At 58.9% G+C, this 16,019-nt stretch overlaps 9 protein-coding genes across 9 annotated transcripts; 3 read left to right on the plus strand and 6 right to left on the minus strand.

Moving 5' to 3' along the window:
* Positions 1 to 105: 105 nt before the first annotated feature.
* PG997_000057 (uncharacterized protein) lies at positions 106 to 643 on the minus strand (the record flags this gene model as incomplete). Its single annotated transcript, XM_066804372.1, has 2 exons — positions 106 to 531; positions 593 to 643. 2 exons carry the CDS (start codon positions 641 to 643, stop codon positions 106 to 108), a joined length of 477 nt encoding a protein of 158 aa, XP_066674145.1.
* A 607-nt stretch (positions 644 to 1,250) lies between these two features.
* On the minus strand, positions 1,251 to 3,471 carry PG997_000058 (Arylsulfatase; the record flags this gene model as incomplete). The annotated part of the gene is made up of 7 exons (XM_066804373.1): positions 1,251 to 1,703; positions 1,770 to 2,149; positions 2,288 to 2,634; positions 2,713 to 2,819; positions 2,884 to 2,963; positions 3,013 to 3,098; positions 3,176 to 3,471. 7 exons carry the CDS (start codon positions 3,469 to 3,471, stop codon positions 1,251 to 1,253), a joined length of 1,749 nt encoding a protein of 582 aa, XP_066674146.1.
* A 1,033-nt stretch (positions 3,472 to 4,504) lies between these two features.
* Positions 4,505 to 6,569, minus strand: PG997_000059 (general substrate transporter; the record flags this gene model as incomplete). Its single annotated transcript, XM_066804374.1, has 6 exons — positions 4,505 to 4,641; positions 4,722 to 5,077; positions 5,138 to 5,487; positions 5,575 to 5,915; positions 6,012 to 6,341; positions 6,425 to 6,569. The coding sequence occupies 6 exons, from the start codon at positions 6,567 to 6,569 to the stop codon at positions 4,505 to 4,507; spliced, it is 1,659 nt and encodes a 552-aa protein (XP_066674147.1).
* Positions 6,570 to 7,293: 724 nt separating this feature from the next.
* On the plus strand, positions 7,294 to 9,094 carry PG997_000060 (sulfatase PB10D8.02c; the record flags this gene model as incomplete). The annotated part of the gene is made up of 3 exons (XM_066804375.1): positions 7,294 to 7,481; positions 7,540 to 7,698; positions 7,756 to 9,094. 3 exons carry the CDS (start codon positions 7,294 to 7,296, stop codon positions 9,092 to 9,094), a joined length of 1,686 nt encoding a protein of 561 aa, XP_066674148.1.
* A 324-nt stretch (positions 9,095 to 9,418) lies between these two features.
* On the minus strand, positions 9,419 to 9,910 carry PG997_000061 (Beta-glucosidase; the record flags this gene model as incomplete). The annotated part of the gene is made up of 1 exon (XM_066804376.1): positions 9,419 to 9,910. One exon carries the CDS (start codon positions 9,908 to 9,910, stop codon positions 9,419 to 9,421), a length of 492 nt encoding a protein of 163 aa, XP_066674149.1.
* Positions 9,911 to 9,936: 26 nt separating this feature from the next.
* On the minus strand, positions 9,937 to 11,383 carry PG997_000062 (uncharacterized protein; the record flags this gene model as incomplete). Its single annotated transcript, XM_066804377.1, has 3 exons — positions 9,937 to 10,248; positions 10,326 to 11,048; positions 11,138 to 11,383. 3 exons carry the CDS (start codon positions 11,381 to 11,383, stop codon positions 9,937 to 9,939), a joined length of 1,281 nt encoding a protein of 426 aa, XP_066674150.1.
* A 235-nt stretch (positions 11,384 to 11,618) lies between these two features.
* PG997_000063 (beta-glucosidase) lies at positions 11,619 to 12,418 on the minus strand (the record flags this gene model as incomplete). The annotated part of the gene is made up of 2 exons (XM_066804378.1): positions 11,619 to 12,275; positions 12,401 to 12,418. The coding sequence occupies 2 exons, from the start codon at positions 12,416 to 12,418 to the stop codon at positions 11,619 to 11,621; spliced, it is 675 nt and encodes a 224-aa protein (XP_066674151.1).
* Positions 12,419 to 12,834: 416 nt separating this feature from the next.
* On the plus strand, positions 12,835 to 13,842 carry PG997_000064 (uncharacterized protein; the record flags this gene model as incomplete). The annotated part of the gene is made up of 3 exons (XM_066804379.1): positions 12,835 to 13,057; positions 13,146 to 13,516; positions 13,564 to 13,842. 3 exons carry the CDS (start codon positions 12,835 to 12,837, stop codon positions 13,840 to 13,842), a joined length of 873 nt encoding a protein of 290 aa, XP_066674152.1.
* A 716-nt stretch (positions 13,843 to 14,558) lies between these two features.
* Positions 14,559 to 15,747, plus strand: PG997_000065 (uncharacterized protein; the record flags this gene model as incomplete). The annotated part of the gene is made up of 4 exons (XM_066804380.1): positions 14,559 to 14,714; positions 14,759 to 15,038; positions 15,106 to 15,208; positions 15,279 to 15,747. 4 exons carry the CDS (start codon positions 14,559 to 14,561, stop codon positions 15,745 to 15,747), a joined length of 1,008 nt encoding a protein of 335 aa, XP_066674153.1.
* Between the last annotated feature and the right edge of the window lie 272 nt (positions 15,748 to 16,019).

Genomic DNA, 16,019 nt, shown 5'->3' on the forward strand with positions numbered 1-16,019 from the left:
ACAGCAGCATCGTACCCTCCCAGGAGGGAACCGGCGGACGGCGACAATCCTTCTCCCGAATAGCTTCCGGCGTACTCCGGCGCCACGGCAGACTCCGGAACTTGGCTAAGAGGTGACGCTATCGAGGACGGAAGTCCATCCCCGCCAGAGCTGCTCCGCCCCCGACGCGATGTCCGGGGACTTTGCCGACGTCCATGGCGGCTTCCAGCTATCGAAGGAGCGCCAACGTAACCTGTAGTAGGCTCCGGATCCGGCGTGGGACTTTCGCCTCTTCGAGTCGGGATAAACACAGTCTTTGGAGCGGGTCCGGCACGACTCGCAAGCCGGACGCTCGCCGGTGCACTTGGACTTCGTGGAGCGGCACGGCGCGCAGGCCTGAGGCCTCCGTCTCTTCTCGAGCTGCCTGGATGTTGCTGAGGCGCCGCCGTCGCCGTCGCCGTCGCGTTCACCCCGGCGCGCCGCCGCGAACGAGCAGGGGTACTCGAGGCGCTCGCAGTTGGAACAGGAAGGTACCCCTCCGCTGCAGCGAACCTTGTCATCATCGCACGGTCAGCTGGTGTCGGCAATGCCCCCTTTTCGGAAGGGGACTCACTTTGCGGGTGCGACACTGGGAGCATGTACCAGCCGATCTGGGAGGAGGCATGTCTGGGGATTGTAGCTCCCCGGCGCGCGTGCTGTGCCTTGGATACCTCCGCGCGGAAAACACAGCTTTTGGGAACGACAAGGAGTATATTGATTACTAAAATTCAACGAGGCATGATTCGTCGGGCTGTATCCCCAGTCTTTGAAGGAAACGCGGGGAAAGTGGAGATAAAAACCTGGAGGCCAAGAACTTCCTGCTGGTTGGTTACTCTGTCAATCCCGAGACATGGCCACAAGCCAATGGAAAAGCAAACAGTGATCAGGCAACTCTTTGGATTGTCGGATGAGTCTTTGAGCAGCTGATGTCTGCTTGGGGGAGGTCATGATGCATTTCCTATCTCGAATCCGTCTTGCCGAGCACGACAGCCAAAGTGGATCGGACCCAGCTACACTTGATTGGTGGCATCAACATCGCGTGCTGCGTACCGAGTCAGCACGCAATGTACATTTGACTTAATTGGCCGAAATCTATACCCCATTCCCTTTCCTTGGGAACCTCTCCCGACGGCTGGCCGTAGTGGCTCGGTATATCTAAGTCATCTAATTTTCCCCCGTCTGCCGGATTCAGTCTTACTCGGCCGGGACCAACGGGCCGGTTTCCTCATCGGTCAAGACGTGGACATCCGCCATGAGCTGCTCCATCGTCGCGCGCCGCTGCTCCGGCCCCCAGCCGGCTCCGCGTTGGGCTCGACCCCGGGCTTCCCCTTGTCCGAGGCCACCCAGTTGTCCGTCGGGTTCCGGTGCGCCTTGCCGAGGTCGTTCTCCGCGCCCGGCGGCCAGAACGGCTGCTCGTTGGCCTCGTCCTGGTACTGCATGCACTGCCCGAAGTGCACCTTTGGGAACTGCTCGTAGAAGGCGTCGTGCTCGGGCGCCATGGCGGCCGTCAGGGAGCCGATCCGGGACTGGGCCTCGGGCGGCTGCAGGGCCGACCAGGGGTCGCGGCAGCTGTCTTTGGTGCACGACTTGGTCACCATCAGGATCGAGTTCAGGCGGTTGATGAGGCGCTTGTGCTCCGCTGTCACCTCGCCGCGGGCTAGGTTGTTGATTTCCCAGGGGTCGGCCTGTTATTCGAGTCATCAGCCATACATACGTTCGGGGATCTCAGAACGGATCTTCTCGCAACTTACCGTGATATTGTACAGCTCCATCTCGTTGGTGCACCAGTTGAGAAACATCCAGGAGCTCTCCTCCGACACGATGCGCAGCGTCTTGTAGCTGTTGTTGTCCAGCTTCATGCCGGCGTACTCGGGGATCTCGACGACCTTGTCGCCCCAGAATTCGATGTTGATGATCTCCTTGGCCGAGCCGATCTCGGGCTTGACCTCGGGGACGGGGTCCTTCCACTCCTCGAGCAGGCTGCGGCCGTCGAGGAACTCGGGCCATTCCGCCTTGTCCAGGCCCATGATGTCGAGGAAGGTCGGCGCGAAGTCCAAATGGGCGCTGGCGACCTTGGACTTCACTCCGCCCGGGATCCCGGGGCCGCGGATGACGAGGGGGAGGTTGGTGTCTTGGACGTAGGGGGAGGGCCTTGCCGCCGGGCAGGCGATGGGCTCCAATGTGGTACCCGTTGTCGGTAGTAAAGATGACTAACGCAGAGGAATGAACAAGCTGCACAGGGTTTGCTTGAGGGTGGGAATGCACATACCATAGGTGTTATCCAGCTGACCCTTCTCTTCCAACTTCGCCAGTACGTCTTCGATGATTTCATCGACTCCCTGGATGGCCCGGATCCTTCCCAGGAAGAGGCGGTCGGCCGAGGCCTCTGCCTCGCTGTCCATTAGCTTCATGTCTTTCAAGAAGACGCTCTTTTGTTTCTGGATCTCGTCGGACGGGTTCCAGTTGGCGAACCGCGGGGCCTTGGCGTCGGGGAACTTGTCCGCATGGCGCGCCTGGGGCGTAGGCGGTTTGTTGCCGGCCACGTGCGGCGCGTACGGCATGACCGCCAGGAAGAAGGGATCTTCCGCATCGAGAAGACGTTCGAGACGATCAATGCTAGTTTCGGGATTAGCTGCCGGACGGGTCACCGAGTAGGAAAGGGGCCATGGCTGGCTAGGGACATCGTTATCTTACGCCTTGATCCTGACAACGTCGTTGCTGTGAAACCCTCGGTACTGGACCGGGCGCTCCCCGTTCTGGGACATGACCACGTTGTTGTAGTCGTTGATGTATGGTTCGATCTGGTTTAGGACATTAGGCTGCTGGACCCCCTGACTGTGGTATCTGGTTTACAAGGAAACGCACCAATGCATCTATGTGATCCCACCCTTTAGGCGGAATGTGGTAGTTCACCTGGCTATATCCATTGAGGAACTTCCCAACATCTGCAAGGAATGTTAGCTTTGCACTCTCAAATTTGGCCATGTGACCTACACTCGGCTTTGTAGCCCGCCTTCTTGATCCAATGGGGGAGATAATTCTCGTTCTCCCCGGCGATTCGCCACTTGTCATAGTTCCCCCTGTTATCCAGAGGCAGCGTCAGTAAGCTGTAGCAATCCACTGCCGTATAAAACGCCAAGAGGTAATAGCGACTTACCCCGGCGGGCGGACATGCGTGATGTTGGTCGAGTGCGCAGCCTGGCCGCGCAGGAACGAGGCCCGGGAGGGGCAGCAGTTGCTGATGGTGCCGTAGTGGTTCTCGAACTCGACGCCGTTGCCCATCATCTCCCGCTGCAGGACCGGCATGTAGTCCAGGGAGCCCAGGAGGCGGTCCTGGTCGTCGGACATGATGATGACCACATTCGGCCGCTTGGAGGCCGGCGCGTCGGCGGCCAGGGCCGAGCCGGACAGGGCCAGCGTGGCGGCGGCTAGGGATGCGATTGAAACATGCATGCTCGCGATAAGGCTCGGTCAGCTTGGCGAGACTCGAAGAAAGGTGATGCCAAGTTACGAGATCTCGGGATGGTCTTCAGACTATATCGACCGAAGCCTGTGGCCTTCACCGCATGGGCGATTGCATGTACACGATGCGTTGGGAAATCACCCAGTTACAATGCGCCACTATTTCCTTACAAGTCTATGTACGGCTCCATCGTCTACATACGCTAGGATGTTTCATAACGGCTTCTAGGCTGGCCCGCTTATCTTGGTCTCTCCATGTACCGTCGTCAACTAACGCGACTGGAGCCTTGGAGAACTGCTCGGGCCAGCGAGCCCGCCCATTAGCGGAAAGGCGGCGAAGACTTGGCATCATGGGGTCGACGCGGCTGCTCTTGCCGTCGGGCTAAGGTGCGGCTTCCGTCCGCCAGGTCTTTGGGTCTCACGGGCGGCAGGCGGTTTGGCGGAAATAACAGAGCAAGCCAGCCAACTCCACTTTGATAGGCTGCTTTCTACCAAGACTCGCGCTGTTCCTTTTTAAAAAAGGGGCGGTAGTCGGCGATCCACTTGGCCAACTTCGCAGGTGCGGGGTCCAAGAGGCAGGGGCAGGGGGCAGGGGGCCATACTCTGCCACGCAGCCAAGGCATTACTCCGGTGGAGGTGGAGCATCCCACAACCGACGTGACCCAGGCCGTTGTCACGTAACGTACTTACCTAACCTGGACCTGGGCGTGCACGTTTTGTCGCCCATGGTTGGCTCCTCCACCTAGCAAGGCGTCCCCTACAGCTCGTTTCTCACCGTCTATTTGACTCTAGCGTGGCTGCGAGCAAAATGTTGAATTGGATCATATGTGGTCAGAAGTGTGCGAGCTTGCTGCGCACAGAGCGGCGGCCTATATGGCCAAGAGGAGATGTTAACACGAAGATAGATTGCACTCAAATAATCCAGGCTGCGCCTCCAATCTTGTAGCCACTTGTTTACCAGAATCGCGCTTGAAAAGGAAAGATATCGCTTGCTCAAATCACTATGCTAAGCCCAAGGGCCGGATCACGGCGACCCCTTGTTACTAGACCGCGGGTCTTCAAGTCGCTCTGCAGACCCCAGTTTGCCGTCGACGTCCGAGGTGGTAGCGTGGTCGTTCTCCAGATCGGTAACGGCGGCTGCGATACCAGTCGCCTGGAAGCCTAATAGAACCACCCAGTAAGTACTTGTGCGCTCTTTGCTCGGGGTTAAACTTCCGAGTGTATGCTCTCGACCGTCTTACCTCTGCTTCTCCATGCGGGAACTCGCTTCTCGAACATCTCGTCGACTTCTTCCAGAGACCTGAAGGAGATGATTAGTAAGATCGTGTTTTTTCCACAGGGTAGCATCCATACGGAGGGGGGTACATACTTTCCAGTCATCTCCGGTACCAAGAAGAAGATGAGGACTAAGAATACGACGGAAATGCAGCCAAAGACGAAGCCGACCTTGGATCCGAGGTTGGCATAGGGCGCCTTGAGCAGGTAGGGCAAGGTGAAGGTGACCAAGATGTTGCAGAGGTTGGAAACGGTCCAGAAAAGCATGTTCGACTTGTCGCGTAGAGAGGTGTGAGGAATCTCGGCCTTGATAACGGTCATACTGCGAGACGATGGTCAATATCTCCGAAGCAAACAGGGGATAGGGCCCAGAGCCACTCACGTCGACCCAAACGCAATCATGTACACGCAGGGAAAAATGATGGACATTGCCAAGATGCCGTGCTGCACCGACTTGGCGGGGTTCGCCACGGTGCCGAGCCCGCCCATGATCATGAGGACCGCGGCCGTGGCGGTGCCGACCACGAGCCCGACGCGGCGCCGGCCGATCTTTTCCACCAGGGTGATGACGAAGATGCAGCCGCCGAGCAGGCCGGCCCGCTTGATCAGCGTTCCCGTGAAGGGGTCCATGACGTTGATCTGCTTGAGGAAGACGGTGCCGTAGGTGGAGGCGAAGGCCTGGCCAGTCAGCTGGTTGGCGCCGGCGGCTACGAGGCCTCCGAAGGTGCGGCGCTACAAGAATGGGGAAATACGGGTTAATGAACATGCTCAAATTCTGGGCTGCACGATTGATCATCATCTGTGAGGGAGTCGGCGTACCTTGTTGATACCCCTGAACAGCTCGCCCCAGCTGCCCTTGGTCGGCGCGTTGTCAATCGTATCCTTGAGAAGCTGGGCCTCCTGCTCGGCGGGGTAGGCCTTGTCGGCACCGTGGATGTAGTAGAGGCTCTCGACGGCCTGCTCGAACTTTCCTTGGCGCAGCAGCCAGCGGGGCGACTCGGGCAGCAGCCAGGCCAGGCTGAGCGCCAGGGCCGGGAAGGCGAACATGATGGCGATCGGGATCTTCCAGCTGTCGTCGCCGTGGAGCTTGCTGGTGCTGTTGGTGATGACGGCGGCAATGAAGCCGGCGAGGACGTGGCTGAAGGCGTAGATGGCGACCACTGTTTCGATGTAGTTAGCTCTGGTTCGATGGTGTAACCCGTCCATTCAGGTGTAACAGTAGGATATAGTCGGGTTTCATAAAATGATCGGCTTACTGGAACCACGAACGGCGGCCGGCACGATTTCAGCAAGCCACATGGGAACCAGCCAAGCCTCGGCCCCGACGTGAAGGTTGATGATGATCCTGCCGGCCAAGGCCCACGCGTACGACCTGCCCGCGTAGCAGATGGCGACGCCGATGATGCAGATGCAGTTCATGCTATAGAACACGGCCCGACGACCGAAGCGCTCGCCGACCTGCGAGAAGATGATGACGCCGAAGGCATATGCGACCAGGGGAAAGGCGTTGAGGTAGGCGAGATGGTCGACGGTGAACTCGTATTTCTTGGTCTTGGCGTTATACTCGCCGAAGATGCGTTCGTATGCTATGAAGTTCCAGCAAGTCAGTTGGTCGTTGGCTACTTATTACTGGTCGTTGCACGCGCGCGCCGGGGAAGTGAGCGCTCACCGTTCATGGCCTGAACCGTAGATAGCACCGAGTTTTCGAAACCGTAGGCGAACACGCTGGTCATCAAGACCATGGTGGCCAGCACCAGGTTGGTCGAGACATGCTTGGTCGCCTTGTAGTTGTGGTCGCGGAGAAAGTGCCCCATCTCGGCGGTGGTCGTCGAGGGACAAACAGCTACACGAACTGCAGTTTGACGACGAGGCTGTGGATATATCCGAGCCAAGCAAAACGATGTTCAAATGTCGCTCGGAACTCTATGTGCTCTTTGTCTGAAGAGTAGAAGCTTCGAGGACTGGGATCCATTTAGCTGAGTTTGATAGCTTGTTCAAGAAACCAATCCCAACTTACCTAACCCAGCAGCCAGCAGTATGTCGTCAAGCACGCAATTGGTGGAGCAAAACACATGCTCGCTATCGAAAGTCTGGGGTAACAGTGAAGCCGTCAGCAATGGGGTCCTGGTGGCAGGGGCTGGGCCAGTATCTAGCCGGAATTCGCCCCATGCTCCAGCTTTTGCGATGATGCCATCTCTTGGCGCGGTACTCGGCGAACACATCCTGGCTCTTGGCGATCGTCGGGGTCGATTCCGGACTAGCGGGGATGCGTATCCGGTAGTCGGCGATAAACCCCTGTCCCCGGTAGTCGGATGATCAGCCATCGATATCCTGTACCAGTAAGGCCAGCATGCTCAATCTCGCCTATTAACGCGGCTAATTACAAGTCGCCGGGAAACGGAAACGAGTACCACATGGCATTTCGATATAACAATTGGCGCCTGGGGTATATCACAGTAGCTGTCCATAAACCGGTTCGGGTCTAAACTCCGATCGCCAGCAGCAGTCAATCCGACAGACACGTCCACGGTCGCCAATATGGAAAAGCGCCCCAACTTCCTCATCGTCGTGGCCGACGACCTGGGCTTCAGTGACATCGGCCCGTACGGCGGCGAGATCAAGACGCCATGCCTCGACAAGCTGGCCCAGGAAGGGCTTACCCTGACGGGGTTCCACACGGCCGCCGCTTGCTCCCCGACGAGGGCGATGCTGTTATCGGGCACAGAGTCAGTACTTACCCATTGCCTGTCATGTTTCAAGATATGTACGCTCACATGTTGGTAGCAATCACATTGCGGGCTTGGGCCAGATGGCCGAGTTCCTGCGTAACCGGCCCGAATTCAGGGGTCGGCCAGGGTACGAGGGCTATCTAAACTTCCGCGTCGCGTCCGCGGCCGAGGTCATGCGTGACGCTGGTTACTTCACGGCAATCTCGGGGAAATGGTAAGCCGACCGGATCACTTATCACAGAATAACTCCGGTACTGATGCATGAGCATAGGCATCTCGGATTGACCAAGGAGACGTGCCCGTCAGCGCGGGGCTTCGAGAAGGACTTCTCGTACTTGGCCGGCTGTGGCAACCATTTCAACAACGAGCCCCAACTCGACGCGGGCGAGATCAAATTGCCGCCCGTCAACAGCGACGGGTTATGGATGGAGAATGGCGTCTTCCTGGACCGCAAAAAGGACGTGCCCAAGGACTTCTACTCGACCAAGACTTTCACAGACAAGTTCATCGATATCCTGAAAGACAGAGACGAGGAAGCCGCCGCCAAACCATTCTTTGGCTACCTAGCTTACACCGCCCCGCACTGGCCCTTGCAAGCACCCCAGGAGACCATCGCCGAGTACCGCGGGGTGTACGACCAGGGCCCGGAGGCTTTGAGAAAGCAGCGGCTAGAAAGCATGGCCAAACGCGGTATCATCGGCCCCGACGTGGTGCCGGCCCCCATGTTCGGCCGCGAGTATAAGGAGTGGGCCGACAAGACGGACGAGGAGAAGCTCTTGTCGTCGCGGCGGATGGAGACCTACGCGGCCATGGTCCAGCTGATCGACGAGCAGCTGGGGCGCGTGGTCGCCCACCTCGAGTCCACGGGCGAGCTGGACAACACCTTCATCCTCTTCATGTCCGACAACGGCGCCGAGGGCAAGGCGCTCGAGGCCCTGCCGATCCTGAACGGGTCGCCCCTCGACGACGTCATCCACCGGTACTACGACAACCGCCTTGACAACATCGGCAACGCCGACTCGTTCGTGTGGTACGGCGCCCGCTGGGCCGCGGCCGCCACGGCGCCGTCGCGCGCCTTCAAGACGTACACGTTCGAGGGCGGCATCCGCTGCCCGTGCGTGGTGCGGTATCCCAAGCTGCAGCGCGCCAGTGCCGGAACCATCTCGCACGAGTTCACGACGTGCATGGACATCCTGCCGACCATGCTGGAGCTGGCGGGCGCGACGCACCCCGCGCCGCAGTTCAAAGGGCGCGAGGTCGTGCCCATGCGCGGGCGGTCGTGGGTGGCGTACCTGAGCAGCAGCGATGAGACTGAGAGCAAGGTACACCCGGAGGATACGGTGGCGACGGGGTGGGAGTTGTTCGGGCGCCGGGCCATCCGGCGGGGCGACTACAAGGCCATCTTCATCCCGGCGCCGCAGGGGTCCGACGAGTGGGAGCTGTTCGACATCACGCAGGACCCGGGCGAGAACGACAACTTGGCGGGGAAGTTCCCGCAGGTGCTGCAGGGGCTGCTGGAGGATTGGGCGAGGTATGTGCAGGATACGGGTATGTATGATATCCACGTGACGGTGGGTAATGCGCCCAACGCGGGGCCTAGCAAGAACTAGGCAGTCTAGTCCGCAGTTACTCAATTCAGGCCATTACATGATCATTCAAATCCAGAGGATTGCTGTCGTTCAGAAGCTGAACCGAGGCTGAAACTTATATTGAAGCCGTAAAATGCGGATTGAGGATTGCTTTGTGGTATTCACATTCACCATAAATGAGACTATTGATCATACAATAGGAAATCGTATTCCAAAAGATGTTTCGTCGCAAGAGGGTACAATTCTGATCATGTTCGTGGTCATCCCATTGATGTGTCTGCTGTCAGGGTGAAGAATTTGAGGCCAAGAACTTATCAAAAACAACGGCTTGCACATTCTCTGCTACTACAGTCCCAACCACCAGCTTGTCTTCTCAACAGTAAACGTGCCTGCCAGCGCCACATCGACACTGCTCTGGCCGACTAAGACATCGTAGGTCCCAGCCTCCATGATCCATTTCTCCGCATCCTCGTCCCAGTAGCTAGCGGCATAGCGTTGAGGGATGTCCACTGTCACATTGCCCCCGCCTTTAGGCTCCAAGTGGATTTTCTCGAACCCCTTAAGCTCCTTGGGCGGTCGGTTGATGGATGTCCGTTGCTGGGCTATATAGACTTGTACCACGGCCGCGCCCGCCACCTCACCAACGTTCTTGACGCTGACCGCCACCTTGACAATCTCCTCGGCGGGCCTATCCTTATGCAGCAGCAGCTGCTGCTGCTGTTCCTGGGAGACCCGAAACCCGCCGAGCTCGAACGAAGTGTACGACAGCCCGTGTCCGAAGGGGGAACAAGGGCGCCCGCTTCGTCTTCTCGTAAAAGCGGTACCCGACGTAGACATCCTCGCCGTAGAGGACGCGGCCGTTCTCAGACCCGAAGTTGAGGAAGGCCGGGTTGTCCTCGACGCGCTCCGGGGATCGTGTATACCAGCTTGCCCGACGGCGCGGCCCCCGCGGCGCCGAACAGGACGTCGCCGAGGGCGCGGCCGCCCTCGTTGCCGCCGTAGGGCGCCTGTACCAGGGCGGGCACGGCGGCGGCCCACGGCATCTCGACGGGCGTGCCGGACTGGACGACGACGGCGGTGCGGGGGTTCGCGGTCGAGACGGCGCGGATGAGGTCGTTGGTGCGGCCTGGGAGGGCCATGTCGGCGCGGTCGAAGCCTTCGGATTCCCATTCGGCCTAAAAAAAGTTATGTGTCAGCTTTTCGGTCCTGCTGGTATTAATAGTCGCTGCATTTCAAACCAGTAGGCACTTACGGTCAGACCGGCGCATATGACAACTTGTTCGACCTCCTTGGCTAACGCCACCGCCTTTGCTATCTCCTCGTCGGCGTCTATGACCTTGGTGCACCCAAGCCGGACCCCGCCGCCGCGCATGGCCGTCGCCCCCACCTTGCGAATCTTCTGCGTCGGGCTCGACCCGAACTGCAGGAGGACCGCGTACGTCCGCCCCGCCTCCAGCGTCTTGGTGCCGCGCTCCTCAAGCGTGCCGGCGCCCATGAACGTGGCGCCCTGGCGCTGCGCCGTAGCGTTGTCGACCACCAGCTCCCCGTCGACGAAGACTTTCGCGGTGCCCCGCACGGAGCAGCCGAACTGGTACTCGCCGCTCTCGGCCGGCGTGATGGTCCCGGACATGTCCATGTACCAGACGTCCTGGCGGATGTCCGGGTGGCTGTAGTCGACGAGCAGCATGTCGGACAGGTCGGTCTGGACCACGTCGCGACAGATGCGGCCGCCGGGGTCCTCGGACGGCGGCTCGTTGAAGAACCGGCACGTCATGCCCGGCTCGCCGTCTTCGCGGGTGCTCATCAGGCTGATGGCGGGGAGCTGCTTGTACCCGTGGGCGCCGAGGGTGTACTTTAAGTCCTTGGCGTGCTGGGCGATGCCCTCGTACGGGGTCGTGGTATAAGTTGGGCGCAGGGAGGCGGAGCCACCGCCCGCGTACGCTGCGATCTTGGCGTTGGGGCCGATCACGGCGACCTAGATGAAGACGGGCGAGATCAGCATCAGCTGGCTTCCTTATCACGGAGGGTGGTTCGGTCGGATAGATAGTAATTTCCTCTACTTACTGATTTGCTCTTGTCTAACGGGAGGACGGAGTCGTCATTCTTCAGAAGCACAATACCGGCCACGGCGAGCTCGCGCATGAGTGCGCGCGCCTCCGACGTATTGTTGACATCTTCCGACGCATTGCCTTCCGATGCGAGAGGTGCGACTTTGTTCGCTAGGGTTAACAAGTTGCGAACGCGGTCGTTGAGGGCATGCTGTGACACCTTGCGATTCCCTAAGGATACCAGCAAATTTTGCCCACGCATCCTGTTGACTCTCGGCGTAAGTTTTGTATCTCCTCTAGAGGATGAACTTACGCGGTACTCTGTACATCCAGTAATGCCAAGGCAACACCGGAGTCAGATGGAATAAAGGAGGAATAACGCCAGAATGTTACTTACCGCGGAGGACCCGGCATCTCCAGGTCTAAGCCGGCATTGGTAGACTCAGCGGCCGAGTACGTACCAAACCTGATCGCCCTCTCTAGTCAGCCACAATCACTCAACACCAGGTGGGCAGAGGCACTACACCAGAATACGCATACCAGTCGCTCATGATAAGCCCGTCGAAGCCCCATTCCTTCCTCAGCACCTCCTCCATCAACCGAGAGTTCTCGCTGACGTGGACCCCGTTGAGCCGGCTGTAGCTCGTCATGTAGCACAGCGGCTTCGCGTCCCTCTGCGCCAGCATGAACGGCATCAAGTAGATCTCCCGCAGCGCCCGCTCGCTCACCACGCAATCGACCGCCTGCCGCTCGTGCTCCTGGTCGTTGCACACAAAGTGCTTGATGCACGCCGCGACGCCCGCGTGGCTCTGCACGCCCGCGACGACGGCCGCGGCCATGGCGCCCGACAGGAACGGGTCCTCGCTATAGCTCTCGAAGCCGCGGCCGCCGAGCGGGGACCGCAGCATGTTGACCGTGGGGCCGAGCCAGATGTGCGCGCCCTGCGCGGCGCACGCGCGGCCGAGCAGGACCGCGCCGGCGCGCCGGAGCAGGGCCGCGTCCCAGGTCGCGGCGAGGCCGGTGCCGCAGGGCAGGCAGTGGGAGGGGTCGCCGTTGAAGAAGCGCTGGCCGCGGATGCCGTTGGGGCCATCGCTGGTGCGGAGGCTGGGGATGCCGAGGCGGGGGGATGTCGCGGGTGTGCCAGAAGTCCTTGCCTGTGGGCAACAACAGTTAGAGGTCGGTCATTGTCCTCGGCTTTAGTGGGGTGAATGCTACTATTCGTACCTGAGAGCAGGCTGATCTTCTCGTCGGCTGTCAGCTGCGAGGTGAGATCTTCGACGTCGAAAGGCCCCGCCATTGTGTTGATAGGCTGGAAGGTTGCCAAAGCACGTGAAGCTCGCTCCTCAGATGTGTGGATGGGTGAACGTATTTGCCAGGTAACGACGCCATAGGAAGATAGCCAATAATACTTGGTGTTAGTCGGGTCGGGCTTGTGTCGGGACTATGCGACCTCGGAGGCTTGCCGACCCATAAAAAGGGGGGATTCGGGGAGCTTTCCGGATCAGTCCAGGAACCCCGCGATGACATCGGTACCCTTGCCATGTGGGCATCAATGTGACACCCCGACGGCACTCGGGGAACAATTAAACCAGTCAAGTATACTAATAAACTCTGTCCCGCTGTCTTCTTCTTGGTCCAGTTCCAAGCCGACGGACGCCTGTCTTTGCCAATTCGAAACCATGTCGTGGACCCGCCTAATTCGCTTCGTCAGCGATGACGATGAGGTGCATTACGGCGAGCCAAAGATCACCACCACTTCGGACCTCGAGTCTCTTCTGGAGAAAGGGGGAATTGGTTGCGACCGAAGTGTCGGACTCCAGCCCATTGGATGGCGCGGCCGACGGGAAGGAACTGAAGGTCAAGGCACTCCTTGGACCGTTGACTCCGGGAGATGTTCCCATTGTCCGTTGCATTGGGTTGAACTACATCAAGCACAGTAAGTTGCCCGGGTACATATCTCACCTTTCACGGAGAGTTGCTGAACGGACGACACGATACTGACAATCACTGCTCGTCGTCTTCAGTCCAAGAGGGCGGCCGGAAGCCACCGCCGTACCCCTCCGTCTTCATCAAGCCATCTGCGTCCATAGCCGACCACGGCGAGGACATTCCCATTCCCAAGGTCGTGGTGCAGGAAGATGGCCAGGTCGACTACGAGGGCGAGCTCTGCATCGTAATTGGCAAGGCCGGGAAGGACATCCCCAAGGACCAGGCGCTGGACCACATCGCAGGCTACGCGACGGGCAACGACGTCTCGTCGCGCAGGTGGCAGCGCGACCCGGCCTACGCCGGCGGGGTCCCGCAGTGGTGCTTCTCGAAGGGCTTTGACAAGTGGTGCCCCATGGGACCGATGTTGGTTTCCCCCAAAGGTAAGCATTGGTGCAATCTATTTACCGTCCCCCCACGGTGAAAACCCTGGGCTGACCTCTGTCTTTCATCTAGGTCGTGGGTGCTGCCGAGAAACTGGCTCTGAGAACATGGGTCAACGGCGAGATGAGGCAAGACTCGGACACCAGCGATTTGCTGTTCGGAGTCAAAGAAATAGTGGCCTTCGTGAGCCAGGGGACTACACTCGAGAAGGGCACGGTGATCATGACCGGAACGCCGGCTGGTGTGGCCATGGGGATGAAGGAGCCGAAGTATCTCCAGGATGGAGATGTTGTCGAGGTTGAGATCGAGGAGCTGGGGAAGCTCCGTAACAAGATGGCTTTTCAGTCTTAGATAAGGGCCAAATGATCTTGGGATATCATCTTTGAGCTTGGCAGCAAGCTTCTATATAGTCTTGGTAGCTCGATCTGGCACTTGAACACTTGTGACGTTCATGGCCAGGACCAGTGTTATTAAAGACGACTATGGTAATTCGGGACGAGATGCGTTTCTTCAGTGGTAAACCAGCCACGATCCTTTCACTCGAAACCAAGGTAGGGTACATTGACGGCCCGCGAAGCTCCTATCAAAACATGGCACGTTGCGATACTCTGGGGATGCTGATGCAACTCGACCTCGGGACGATTCCGATTATGGACGTGGGGTTCGGGGGCCTTCCGACGTCAGGTCATTCCCCACTACTCCAGACACGATCGTCAACATTGGCCCATCCTCGAGCGGGGGTGGTTCCACGGATGGTGCCCTCGGCATTTATGTTCCCCGGAGGAAAGGGAGTTCCCCGAGTCACGCTACCTGAGTAGTTGCCGTTAGTTACCCGGTTGCTAAGGTCTAGGCTGTGAAGCCAAACCACAAGTTCTCCTTTAACACCCTTGATCAATCTTACTACTTTCGAACCCCCACGTTACTACATCGAGACAGTTCCTGCGTTTCATTAGTAAGTTGACGTTCCGTGGCATTTTCTTCCTAGAAGAGAAATTGTTGACGGAAGCCTCGCAAGTCCTTCCAAATCTGCAAAATTTGAGCCAAGTTCGCAATATTTTTCAACAACCATGGCATCTGAACAGACCAAGCCGAACGGCACTCCAGCCGGCTCCGGCGAGGAAGCGAAGGCAGCCTACCTCCAAAGCCTCCCGTCCAAGAACCTCGCCCCGCTCTGGACCGTCATGGGCGCCATGGTGCCGCCGCGGCCCGCGCCCAAGGCGTCGGTGTCGCTTTGGCAGTACGAGGAGGCGCGCCCCTCCTGCTTCAGGCCGGCGAGGTCGTCGACGCCAAGGAGGCGGAGCGCCGCGTCCTCATGCTCGTCAATCCGAGCATGCGCGCGCCCTACACTACCGACACGCTGTACGCGGGGCTGCAGCTGATCCTGCCCGGGGAGACGGCGCCGGCCCACCGGCACACGGCGTTTGCGCTCAGGTTCATTGTGGAGGGGGAAAGGGGGTTCACGGCGGTGGATGGGAAGAAGATCTACATGAGCCGGGGGGATGTCATTTTGACGCCGAGTTGGCATTGGCATGATCATGGGCACGAAGGTGCGTAATGTTATGGTTTCCAGTGTTTACTGGATGGGGAGGGTAAAACTGACATAAGCGACACCAGGCGATGGTCCCATGATTTGGCTCGACGGGCTTGATCTGCCGCTGTACCAAGCCTCCCCGACCAACTTTGCCGAGATGTACTCGGAGAGCCGGTATCCGAGCGAGTAAGTCGTCTCTCTCTCAACGCCCACATGATGACTCAGACAGAGCCCATTGACTGACGTTTCCTCCCAGACACTCCGAAGACGACGCCCTCCTCAAGATCCCCTGGTCACGCGTGCAAAGGAGCCTGAACTCGCAGCCGGGAAACCACGCCATCTACCACTACACCCTCCCCGCGTACACCCTGTCCCCCACGTCAGACGGCTCCATCCCGACCAACTCGCCGCTCTCGCGCACCATCGGCGCGCAAGCGGAGCGGATCCAGGCCGGCACCGCGAGCCCGCCGATCCGCGAATCCTGCTCGTTTGTTTATCACTGCTTCGAGGGCTCCGGCCGGACGCTGCTCACGCTCGCGGACGGGGTCGGCAAGGAAGAGGTCCACTGGAAGCGGGGCGATACGTTTGCGGTGCCGGCTTGGTCGGAGCGGGTGCATGTGGCGGACGCGGGGGATGCGGCGAGCTACTTGTTTGCGGTCAATGATTTGCCTTTGCTGCGGAACTTGGGGATGTATAAGCGGGAGGGGGAGGATGGCTCGGGTTGATGGGGACGAACCTTTTTTTCTCAAGGGATGTATACGGGCGTTTGAAAGCATGAGTGCTTATAGGTAGAGTTGTGTGGTTGTCACAAGTTACCCGAGGAGAAATTATGAACTACCGTTGACATTATGACTACCACATGGGACTGATACAAGAATCATAAAAGTTGCCATCCAAAGCGCTGATGGCATAGCTATGGCCTTCTTCCGCAAATCTATTCGGCCAATCGTAATCCCCAACCGGCCACCAGAAAAGATTGCCCGAGGTGGCAACGCCA

The sequence above is a fragment of the Apiospora hydei genome (assembly GCF_038363865.1).
Source record: "Apiospora hydei strain CBS 114990 chromosome Unknown utg000002l_segment0_segment0, whole genome shotgun sequence".
Lineage (NCBI taxonomy): Eukaryota > Fungi > Ascomycota > Sordariomycetes > Amphisphaeriales > Apiosporaceae > Apiospora > Apiospora hydei.